At 31.7% G+C, this 12,823-nt stretch overlaps 1 protein-coding gene across 1 annotated transcript; it reads left to right on the top strand.

The window, feature by feature from the left end:
* Positions 1-1,004: 1,004 nt before the first annotated feature.
* LOC107913282 (cyclin-D5-1) lies at positions 1,005-3,348 on the top strand. The gene is made up of 5 exons (XM_016841823.2): positions 1,005-1,716; positions 1,805-1,891; positions 1,977-2,268; positions 2,351-2,484; positions 2,568-3,348. The coding sequence occupies exons 1-5, from the start codon at positions 1,414-1,416 to the stop codon at positions 2,790-2,792; spliced, it is 1,041 nt and encodes a 346-aa protein (XP_016697312.2). The 5' UTR covers positions 1,005-1,413; the 3' UTR covers positions 2,793-3,348.
* The last annotated feature ends 9,475 nt before the right edge of the window (positions 3,349-12,823 follow it).

The following is a 12,823-nucleotide window of genomic DNA, read 5'->3' on the forward strand; positions in this document are numbered from 1 at the left end:
AGTGTTTAGTGTAATTAACTATAAATTTCGATGTTGTTATTTTCAAAAAAAAAAAATTGGATGGTGTTATCAAATTACACTAAACTTATTATATCATTATAAAAATTAGGGGTAAATCTTAAAATTATATATGAATTTTGATTTGGTGCAATTATATACGTGAAACTCTAATTGTGGTTCAGATGTATACTTAAAACTTTTAATTTTGATTTAAGTATACACATTTAAAGAAATAAATACATTAATTTATTTTTATATTAGATAAATATAATTATTTATGTATGCAGTACATAAACATAAAATGATGTTATATCAATAATTGTGTTAATAATTTACAAGAATTAAATCAAATTAAAATTTCATGTATAAATTTACACAAAATTAAAATTTATGTATACAAATATACATTAAACTATAATTAATGTATAGTTTTAAAATTTATCCCTAAATATTATAACTTATTGTTTGAAATTAAAGTACAAGGAATAATTTTGCAACAACATAAATACCTTCGGTAGGTTTAATCCAAAATAATAATAAAAATGAAAACATTACCAATACTACAACTATGAACTATCTTGTATAAAAAGAAGTAAGAATTATCTCTTATATTTTAAATTAAAAAACATTTTAATTGATATTAAATAGCAATTTAAATCTGTCATTTATTTCATTTTATTTTAATACATTAGATTAAGTTGTTAATGCAATAGGTAGAGCTTAAATATGCTCCCATGTAAGATTTAAGTTGTTATAGAACTCTCAAGATAAAGATAAAAGTACCTAACTCATACTTTAAATCCAGTGATTAATTTAACATCTAATCATACTTTGAGGACGTGGAGTGACATTTAACTAAAATATATATAATATGAACTTAAAGTAATTTTGTGTTATTTTTTCGGCCTGACTAATTAACCCACAATATATATACAAAATTTTACAACTTTACTACAATCTCCCCCAAAAACTAAATTTTCACCCACAAAATATGGTAGAATCACCCAAAACATGGAAGGATTTTATAATATAGAAGAGATTAATGAGTCTACCCTACTTTTTTTACTTTCCTGCAATCTTGAATCTTGATTCTAATTTGCACAGTGCACGTCTGCAAGTAAATGCTGAATAGCGGCCTCTCTATTTATCTAATCCGCTAATTTTGGCGCCTTCAAAACCGCAAATCTCATCACCAACTTTCCTTTTCGTTGTAACCCTCCTTCCCTTCTTCACTTTTAACTTACCATATTCTCATTTTTTGTATATTTTCCTTAATCTCCTCAAACGTGGATTCAACTGTTAACAACTTAACATATATAGTAGTTGTATTACAGTGGGTAAACACCGACCGACCAAACCCATGTTTTGTTTTTGTTCTTTTTGTTGCTGGGGATTGAGATTTTTCCACTGCTGATGTGTAATACAGAACAGAGAGCTGAGAGAGAAATGGGAGAGTTAGACACTTCGTTTTCTTGTTCCAGTCTCTTGTGTCGGGAAACTGAAGAAGATGCATGTTTTTCCGAAACAGAGAAAGAAGATGATCGAAGTGTTTACTTCAAATCATGTTTTGTTTCGGACAATGAAGACGAGTATATCGAGATGTTGGTTCAAAGAGAGATTGAAATCGGATTCAAAACCAGTGCATCGTTTAGTGATTCGAAACATAAAAGTTGGTTGGAATGTGCTCGCTTAGATGCTATTCAATGGATGTTCAATGTTTGTGTCTCTTCCCTAATCTCTGTTTTCTTTGTTTCATTGTATGATTTTGATTAATCAAATTTTTATTTTTCATTGTTTGGTTCAGACAAGAGCAATTTTTGGGTTTCAAATCCATACAGCTTATTTATCTGTCATATACTTTGATCGGTTTCTATCAAAGAGATCCATTGATGTAAGTTTTTTTTGTCAATTGTATAAACAATAATAGTTAAATGAAGTTTCTTGTCTGTGTTTGTAACATTGCCTGTTTGGTGTAGGATGGGAAGTTGTGGGCTATTCGATTGTTATCAGTAACATGTTTATCATTAGCAGCAAAAATGGAGGAATGCAGTGCCCCTGCTTTTTCAGAATTTCCTATACAAGATTACCAATTTGAGAATAAAACGATCCAAAAAATGGAGTTATTGGTACTTACCACCTTGGAATGGAAGATGAGTTCAATCACACCCTTTGCTTATTTGGATTATTTCATCCATAAATTTTATGGTGAATATAGGCCTAAAGGATTAGTCTCCAAAATTATGCAACTTATCATGTCAATGATAAAAGGTAATCCAGAACTTCAGTTTTTATTGAAATGTATGAACTTTTATCTTTATTATGTGTTGACTCCTTCGTTACCGTAATGCAGAAATCAGTTTCGTGGATCATCGACCCTCGATTATTGCTGCGGCCGCAGTGTTAGCTGCTTATGATAGCCGATTAACAAGAAAATCAATTGATCTCAATGTTGACTTCATTTCATTTTGGGGAACTCTAGAAAATGTGAGCATTCATTTTTTTAATTAAGAACAGCATTCATATGTTTATGTATATACTAATATCTATCTTTATACTGGATGATGCAGGAACATATATTTTGGAGCTATAATATGATGCAGGAAATAGAGATGAGAAAATCGAAGACACCACCGTCTGTTATTTCTTCAAATTATTCATCAGTAACTTATAGCTCACTTGATGCTATTGAGACTTCTTCTGCTGTCAGTAATGGAGCTGGCACTAAGAGGAAACTTACATTCAATGAGTCCGATCGAAATAGCCCACCGACGAAGAAATTCTATCAGCTGTGAATGAGTCTGAGTTTGGTGGTAGGATTTGGGTTTATTGATTGGATTACTTTGACAGTCTATGAAAAAGAAAAGATTGATTATTGCAATTAGATTTGGTTAGATAGGTGTAATGAATGTTTTCATCCATTTCATTAAGATTTGGTGTTGATCCTTTGGGGGATTTCATTTTCCAATAACAAACTAAAGTTTTCAGCCTGCGACAACTAAGTTAGATAAAAACAAAGGGATAACTTTAGCCTACAGTAAAAGATAAGAATCCATCGGGGAAGAGATCTGTCAAGTGAATGCCAGAAGCCAATTGAAGATCGTTCGGTTTAGTCGTTTTCTCAAGCGTTGCTTTGAAGAATGCTACTGTTGCTTACCCGTTTCTTTCAATTTGTTTGTATTTTGTTCTTCCTTTTGATGTTTTTGTTTTGACAAAGTATAGTTAAATAGATATAATGACTTGCAACCTTGAGGCCTACCCCTTTTGATGAGGGGGGACTTGGGATGCTTCCTATGTCTTTCAAAAGGCTGAAAGCCATGAGGAATGAGGAGCTGCTTTTGTTTGATTTGATTCATCTGTGTTTCATTTGGGCCAATCTGAAAAGCATAACAAATGGTGAATGGTGATTGGATTTGTCTGGAGTGTTGGGTTACTTTTAGATTAGTGGGAAAGTGCACTAAACCTTGGGGTCATGTAAACCCAGCAATCAAAGAGGTGCTTCTTTAAATGATAAACAAAAATAGTGCACCAATGATGAGATAGATCGTAAGAAATGCAAAGTGCACCCCTATATATGCGGCTAGCTATGGCATTGTCTTTGCCCACACATGTGAATGCTGATACTTGTAGGACCCCAAGGAGCCATGATGGAGTTAAGCGAAGTTTGTATTTGGGGGTGAATTAGGGGAGGCATGCATTTGGCATATTGGGTGTCAGAGACTCTCCACCTTTTCCACATGCTTTCATGGTAGGAAATCCAGTCTGGCACCGTACAAACATTTGTATATATTTTAGTCTTCCTGTAGTAATCCTGTGAATATACATGGTAGATGCTTCCTCTGCCACACTCATATCCAGAGGTTCAATCATCCTTCGAAATGAGATAATGTTTTAAGGATTCTGCAAACCATGCTTTTAGGTTTTCTTCCCCAAGTTATTTCTTTTTCATTGCCTAACATAGCATTACAGTTTAATGGACTGTTCCTTAAGCTACACTTTGATAACATAACATTGCAAAAATGGCAGACAAGAGACATAGTATAGTAGAGTAGTCATAAATGTAGCGACATAGCAGGATTTGTTGTAGCCGGCCAAGATGGCAACCTTAAGTAGACAAACTGAAAATCATCCTTCATATAAAGTTTTTGAGACTTAAAAGGTATAAATAAGGCTATGAATTTTATTTTTAAATGAAAATTTCATTGTAATTAAAACAAGTGTACAATAGATATATTAATTAAATTTTTACATGTCATGACTCGTCTATGGACAAGTACTAGTACTTTTTTAAATTGCATCACAGTGATGTTGTGAGCACAATATCAATATTGTCCTTTTTGAGCATTCATTGATTTCTCAAAGATTTGTCGTCTTGAGATGTACCTTTTTAAGTATGAATTAAGGATTTTTTACTTATATTTGAGTTACCTAAGTTCATTCAACCTAAATACCCTTAAATTTCACTAGGACTGTTGTCAAGTAAAAATGAAATGGAAGGAACTCTATTAAACTAGATAACTTCAGACTATAAGCATCTACGGCTTTCTAAGAATCTCAACTAATCTATCGAACTATATCTCATCTCTCTAGATTAGTTAAGCCAAATCTTTCCAGTTTCCTCCCTAACGCAACTCTCACTTGTAGGCTATGCAATTGTTAACATTTTCGATACAGATGAGAGAGATAATTAATTAATTTGATCGACTAAGGTTAGATCTCTCATATACCTCAATGAATTATACCAAATAGGTAATAAATTGACTTAGTATTAGCAAGCTCAACCACTTAATCAAGCTCTAGCAAAACATTCAAAAAAATACAATTAATCAATAGATCTCAATATTACCCAATCACAATTAATACAATCACACCATTATTGAATCGCAAACATAAAAAACTAAACAATAGATGCAACAACAACAACAAATAATTAAGAAAAGAGTTTTAGTGATTCTCGTTAATCAAGTTAAAACTCCAAAATCCTCCTTTGAATTTTCATTTGCACCTTTTAACCCAAAGTTTCAACTCTCAATTGTCAAGATATCACAAATGAAACTTGAAACTTGTTGGGGATCGACCCATATAAATAACGAGATAGTAAAAGTGGAGAAGAACGAACACAAATATTTTACATGGAAAACCCTCAAAGAGGAAAAAATCACGAGCAAAGGAGGTATCGACTTTTCACTAAATGTGTAAACAAATTAAAGTACAATATGGAGAAAATAAACTTAAATGTACTAAACGTACAATCCTAAACCCCGAAAATAAAGTCCTAACTCGAGAACAAAATTCTCTCCATAATTACCACGAAACTCTCACCAAAACTCATATACAACTACATCTTGTCACCCTTAAGAAAAACCTTTATTGATTGGCTTATCAAAATAGGGATACAATGGCTCCTTTAAATGGGCTAAGATTAGAGTTCTAATTATACAAAATACCCCTGGAATAATCAGAGTCTAACTAGGAGAAAAAGTCCTACTTGAAGTCTAAAATGTAGCTGCCAAATAGGATCATACGTCGTGACGTCGCAACATCTCATTCGCCTTGTCACGACATCGTCCATCACGTTGTCCTAATGAGCCAACACTCCTCGTCTCAATGTCGGGCCTGTTTTGTCCCTTCTTTTGTTGCTCGTTGGTTCTCGTCTAAGGTGTCTACAATGTATCCGATAAATGTGAGGCACACCTCACAAATCTCTACCTTGAATCGTATTTATCATGCCTCCTTTTTCATGCCCCGTCACGAGCCAAAATCAAAATTTTCAGAATACCAAACAAGCTCGAGCAGTGCTTAAACTTGTAAATTGAAAGACTCCTAGTTTTCAAATCAAAGTTGTATAATGTAATAAGGACCAGTAATATCCAAACAAGAGAGAAAAGATCAACTCTTTCTACCTGACTATAACCCTCTACGACTAACCTTACCTCAAACACTTTGTGAACCATTCGAGTCCTAAAGACTAAAAGAGGATTATATTCTTCTCTAAATCAGACACATGCCTGACATCTGACATGACTCCACCTTCACCAGATTATGTGGAGAACAACGAATCATCACCATTGTTCTCATTCACATTAGCTACCTCTGTAATTATCTGAAATTGCCAGAAACTAAAATTTGTGGATCCATCGAATTTCTCGATATCCAAAATTATTGTTGTGTCACCGAATAAGTCAATCTATGAAAGTTGAATCAGGCTCTAATACCAGTTTGTTAGGAATCGACCTGTATAAACAACGAGATAGTAAAAGTAGAGAAGAACAAACACAAATATTTTACGTGGAAAACCCTCAAAGAGGGAAAAACCTATTGGAAAATGTGCCCATATTGTAGTAAACATGTAATTATTTTTTATGTATTTGAACGACAAACAAATAAATAAAGCTAATTTAACATTCACTATTATGTGTTTTGTGTTTCTGTCTTTCATGTTTTACATGCATAACGAAATTGTGATGAACAAATATTAGCTCATTGATTGTCTCAGTTCAAACTAATGATAAGTGGCACTATAAGAACGTTTACATTGTGAAAAAGACAACTTACTTTAGTAGATAATCTAAACGAGTCCGTAATCTACTTAGAAGGATTACTATGTTGTCTACAATTATATTTAGGAAGATGACTAGTCTTGGCTATCAGAGCAATTGACTCCATGGGTAGAGACATAGATGTATTCATTGAAAGAATGATACATTGGATTGGACCCAAGATGAATTAATTCTAAATCCGTTTGTGAGTTAATTCACTTGTGACGATCATGATATGATTTACCTAAATCTTGAGTTAATCATTGACCATGCCTATGTAACTCATGTGATTTGATATAAGTGGAGGCTTATACTCTAAAGATGATTGAGCCTATACTTGGTATGTTGGGTACATGACTTGTGTATGGTATGGCTTTACTAGCAACAATGGAACTCATAGCTCGATTAAAGAGTGAACGATATCTTTTAATTGGCATTGTGTGAATTGATAAATATGGAACATGGCCATGGGTTGCTCATTCTTGAACAAGGAATTTATTATAGTCATTTGTTGACAGTGATAATATTAATCATTAAGAATACACACTGGTGACAATGAGATAATATAGGATTGTATTGAGTGAACAGATTTAACTCAAAAGAATCAAAGATATCATATGAGGGTAACACACACATGACGAGGTCATTGGACAAAGTAGTTTGAATGAATTGCTTTCATAAAGAGTATACTATAATGAGTTTTCAATCATGGTACTTCTTGTGGACTGACTCCATGATTAAGTAATTGCGAATTATCGAAATGATGCTTTTGGACATAATTGCAATTACTAGAGCCTAATTATATATGTTCGGTTGTCCCCTCTGCTAGTTCAACAAAAGCTCGATCGAACTGCATTTAAATTAGAAGAAAATTTTACGACTTTGGAAATAACTTAATTGAGTTGATTTTTTCGATATGAAATTAAATTAGGCTATCGTGAGAATTGTTTAACTAGAGAATTTGATTAAAGAATTTTCTTGAAAAATTAATTCAAAAAATCTAAGTGATTTTTGGAAAATTAATTTTGATCAAGTAAAATTAAATTAATAAAATTAATTAAAATAATATGATATTTTTGGAAATTAATTTTCGAGTCAGACAATTAATTTCAAGTTAAACAATTGAACCGATAGGTAATTGAATTTGAAAATTGGACCTGAGTACTCAAAATTGAGATTGATTCCCAAAAACTAGTTGAACCGGGTCTGGTATATGAAACTGGGTTGACGGTCCAACCGGTGGTAGGACCGAACTAGTTGTGCCGTCATTGGCCCGAACCAAGTTAGCTTGAGGGTGTCGTGAGGGTGTCACACCTGCGATGGCACCATCAGACACGATGGTGCCAACAACATTTCAGTGGTTGGCGGGTGGTCCTTCGGCGGTTGAGCAATAGAGGAATCACACTCTTACTGAGACTCTACCGAATAATTTGATTTCAGATTAACTAATTCAAAAATAATAATATTTTAATAAATTTAATATTAAAATTAATTTAATACTTGTCTTGATAGTATTTTATTAATTTAATATTGAAGTTATTATCTTGACATTAAATTTAATTTAATATTTTTTTGTAGATAAATATTCTATTAATTTAATAGATTTAATATTAAAGTGATTAAGTTTAATCATGGGACTCTCTAAACTTTCCTTATATAAAGAGAGCTTAGGTCATTATTTTTCACACACTTGAATTCAAGAGAAAGTTGTAGAGACAAAATTCTCTAAAGAAATTATTTTAGAATTTTTAGAGATATTTTTTTATTTACAACTTGACCCTAAAATTTAAAGAAATTACAAAATTACCCCATTAGTAATTTTTGTAAAAAAATTTCTGATTCGAAGCGAGCCCACACTTGGCATACGTGAGCTTGAGGATAGTGGAGAAGACTACTTGGTCGAAGCATTCATCCTAGACGAATCGAAAAGGTACAATTTTAATTAAATGTTTATTACTTTACATATCACAACCAAGTTCTTTTTTTTTTGGAAAAGAAATTTAAAACTCTGATTTTTTCTCAAATTTATTTTTCGTTGCGTTTTCCAAACCTGATTTTCCAACAAAATCATAGGCAAAGGAGGTATACACTTTTCACTAAATGAGTAAACAAATGAGAGTACAATATAGAGAAAATAAATCTAATTGTACTAATCGTACAATCCCAAACCCCAAAAATAAAGTCCTAACTTGGGAACAAAATTATCTCCATAATTACCACTAAACTCTCACTAAAACTCATATGCAACTACATCTTACCTCCCTTAAGAAAAACCCTTACTGATTGGTGTCTCAAAATAGGGATACAATGGCCCCTTTAAATAGGCTAAGATTAGAGTTCTAATCATACTAAAATATCCCTAGAATAATTAGAGTCTAACTGGGAGAAGAAGTCCTGCTTGAAGTCTAAAACGCAACCTCCAAATAAGAGAACACATCATGACGTCGCAACGTCCCATTTGCCTCGTCACGACGTCGTCCATCACGTTGTCTCGATGAGCCAACGCTCATTGTCCCAACGTCGGGCTTGTTTTGGCCCTTCTTTGATTGTTCGTCGATTCTCGCCTAATGTGCTTGCAACATGTTTGATAAATTCGAGGCACACCCCACAAAACTAAAGAAATTTTACAAAAGAGTCTAAAACAAATATTAAAGAAAATACAAAAGGAAATGAAAGAAACTACCTATGACTATTTATAATTCTTAGTATCAATTAAGTGTCTCAAAATTTGATTCAAATTAGAGTATTTTTAATAAATCCAAAATTATGAAAGGATGTTTTGTGTCCTACTATCCCCTAGAGCACGACATCTGGACGGCTAGTTGTAGCATCTATACACCAACCCCTATAACTCATGGTCTTGTCTTTCTTTGGGGTCTCATGCCAAGCCTCTTCACCTACAACTTAAAACCTTAGATCCAACCATTATTCATACACTAGTTAACATGCTAGAAATTGACACTAGAAACAAACTTAAGACACTAACACGAACAACTAACAAAAAAAAACACTAAAATAGCCATTTCCTGTTGTTGTTGTAGCATCTCATTCCATGACCCAAAAAATAACTAAAACACCTTAAGATCTCACCTAATACTAAGAACTACAAAAACAACATAAAATACGACATAGGCATGCATATGAAAAAAAACATATTATAAACCCCCTATAAAGCTCACAGACTTAGCTTAATAAAGTTTACAAAGGAAAAACATGAAATATTTGTTAATCATTGGATAACCTAAGGAAGTGGTATTTTTCTATCATTGGATAACCTAAGGTAGTGGTAGTACCTTTTGGCCCTGGCATAAAAAATAATGGCCCACTGACTAGCAATGTACTATTGTTTTCTTGGGATGTGTCGTGTTGGCATCGTGAGCATAATATTGATATTGTCCTCTTTGGATGTCCAGTAATCCTTCAAGAATTTGTCACCTTAAGTTGGGTCTTTCTCAGTTCGAGTTCAAAACTTTCTACTCATAAGTCCTTGCCACAACTTCGGTACCATTTGATCTTGGTGGACACAAAGGCTTGATTAGGAATATAAGAATTCACAGAATAATCTTGTAAGCAAAATTAAAACATCTTATGAGTGAAAAATGAGTTATCTTCTCTAAACAACTTTGTTTTATTATCAAAATAAGATATTTTTTTAGTTAAGCTCTTTTAGCAAATGCAAGTCATATTCAAGTAGTAAAAGTTCGGGAGTTCGAGCTAGGTCCACATAGAAGTCTCTTTTAGAAATTACAAGAATATAAATGTTTAACCAAAAATGAAAAGATATTTAAGTTTTAGACTATAATTATCTATATATTTCTAAATTCTAATGAGTGCGAAAATATATAAAATAAATGTAATTGAAAGAGATATCAGAAATAAAAGATGTTGTGGTTAAGATATCTACTCTCGGAGTCATACTATAATTAATTTTTACTCGATTTTATTACTCAATTGGAGTCTACACGTTACGGAGGTTTCAACATGAGAGTTTAGAAATTTAAATCCAATAATATATTTTATGATATTATATTTACTTGATGACTTTAAAACTTACATAAATTCAAGTATTCATTATGTCAATTTATATGTCTACACCAAATAATGGTTGAAACTAAGCAAATATTGTGCATTCCTCATCTATAATAAATAAAGACTCCTACTTTAAATATATGATTGCAAAACAAATGAATATAATACATATATTAATGAGAAAAATAATAATTCATGCTAATCCAAGTCAATAGTATCACATGTGTCAAATATTGATTCTGTAGTTGTTTCTATGGCTAAAATAGTGACCACAACTTTAGGTATTGTTTCATTGTCCAACTTGTCTATTTCCAAAGTTGGTAGATTTTAGAACAAAAGTATTGAACTCTCTATTTTGGAGATATTTGGAAGAGTTAGAACCCAAAACATAAATACCAATTGAGTTGAAATTGAAGACTTGAAGATTGATTCTTACGGAACAAGTAAGGTCACTTTCTATAGTTGAAGACATTAAATTACATCAAGACTCTTATGGAATTATTATCCTATGTTGTTTTTTAGCTTTACTTTATAGAAAAGTGGTTAGACTATAACTCTTACGTAAACAAAACTTATGTAATATATAACTTAAGTTTTGTAGGTTAAAGTGAACCGTGAGACCTAGAGTTCGAAAGAGAACAAATTTGTTCAAGTTAGGAATGTGTATGTGTGCAGTGTTTTTGTACAACGATAAGGTCGCTAAATTGGTCAGAGTTAGACCAATGTTAGAACTTAAATTATTAGTTGTACTGTGAAAAAGATAGTGGATCATTGCTTTGGGCAAGGTTCCGTAAACTGAGGTTGAACTACGTAAACAATCTCGGTGTTCATCTTTACGCTTTCACACTTGTGATTTCAAAACTAGTTACCAATCCAAGACCAGAATATTCAGAGGGTTCTTCTGAACAAAATAGAAAATATATAAAAAAAACTAAGAAGTATAATAAATAAGAAATAAAAAAGTTACATATAATTTGAATATCTAATTGTACTTAGAATTGTATAATGTATAATTGTAATTTGTTAACAAAGTTGTTGTTTTTTTCTTCAAATTCAAAGAATTATTCTCCGTTTATGCATAGGTCATTGATTCAACATTGGAAAAAAGAGCTCAAATGGTTTTATTGACATGTGTGTTTTATATCGAAAAGATATTTTTATTTTGAAAATATTTCTATATTTAATAGTGATTAAAATAAAAACACCTTAAAATTTGAGTAATTAAATTGCAATGATTTTATTAAAACACTCTAAAAATTGAGTAAACAATTAGATAGTTTACCATTTCTATTATTTGAAAATCGCTTTATCCCTTCATCATCAATCTTTCAAATTTTTTTTCTCAAAATCTTTCAGTTCCACTCTTTGCTTTTTAGATTTTTTTTCTTTAAATGATCGAGTATTTTCTTTTATAGTTTTATTAAGTTTCTCTCAGCATCACATATGCTCTCATCTCATTTATTGCTTCTATTCTTTTTATTTTCATTTTTCTTTGGTTGGGTGATTGGATTACATAAAATTGGACTAAAATTATATACAAAAAGTAAAAAAAAAGAGAAAAATTATTAAAACACACTTGAATAAGTTTTTTATCGATTCAAACGATTTCAATTTTTGATTTAATAACAATTTTGAACGATTCAATTAAAAAATATTCAACATTTTTATTCGCATTATTAATTAACGATTCTTAATTTAATTAGTCTAATCCCAACAACACCCCTTTTAATTTCATTGAATTCAAAACAACAAATTATATTAATAAATATTCATTAAATTGATTAATTTCTTTCATTCATAAATGGTGAAAATTAAATTTGTTCCAAATTAATTTGATAAAATATGTAAATATTAAAGATTAAATTTATTATTATGTTAATATAAAATATACCACATCAGCTTTTAATGATAAAAATTATTATTTTTATAATTAGATGATGAAAATAAAATCGGGCAAATAACCAAAAAAGGCCGGTTTTTTTTCAAAATTTACCGAAATGGGCCGGTTTTTTAATTATTTACCGGAATGGGCCATTTTCCGCGAAATCGCGTCCACGTCAGCACGATGTCAGGGTGCGCGCAGGAAATCGCGTCCACGTCAGCGCGATTTGCTGACGTGGAAGGAAATCGCTCCCTCTAGGACGCGATTTGCTGACGTGGCATGAACAGTGTGTTTTTAGCTTGGAAAACTTTGAAAGGCCATAACTTTTGGCTCGGTTGTCCGATTGAGACGAATTTTTTTTTGATTTCGAATAACT

This window comes from Gossypium hirsutum, chromosome D11 (assembly GCF_007990345.1).
Source record: "Gossypium hirsutum isolate 1008001.06 chromosome D11, Gossypium_hirsutum_v2.1, whole genome shotgun sequence".
In the NCBI taxonomy this organism is placed as follows: Eukaryota; Viridiplantae; Streptophyta; class Magnoliopsida; order Malvales; family Malvaceae; genus Gossypium; species Gossypium hirsutum.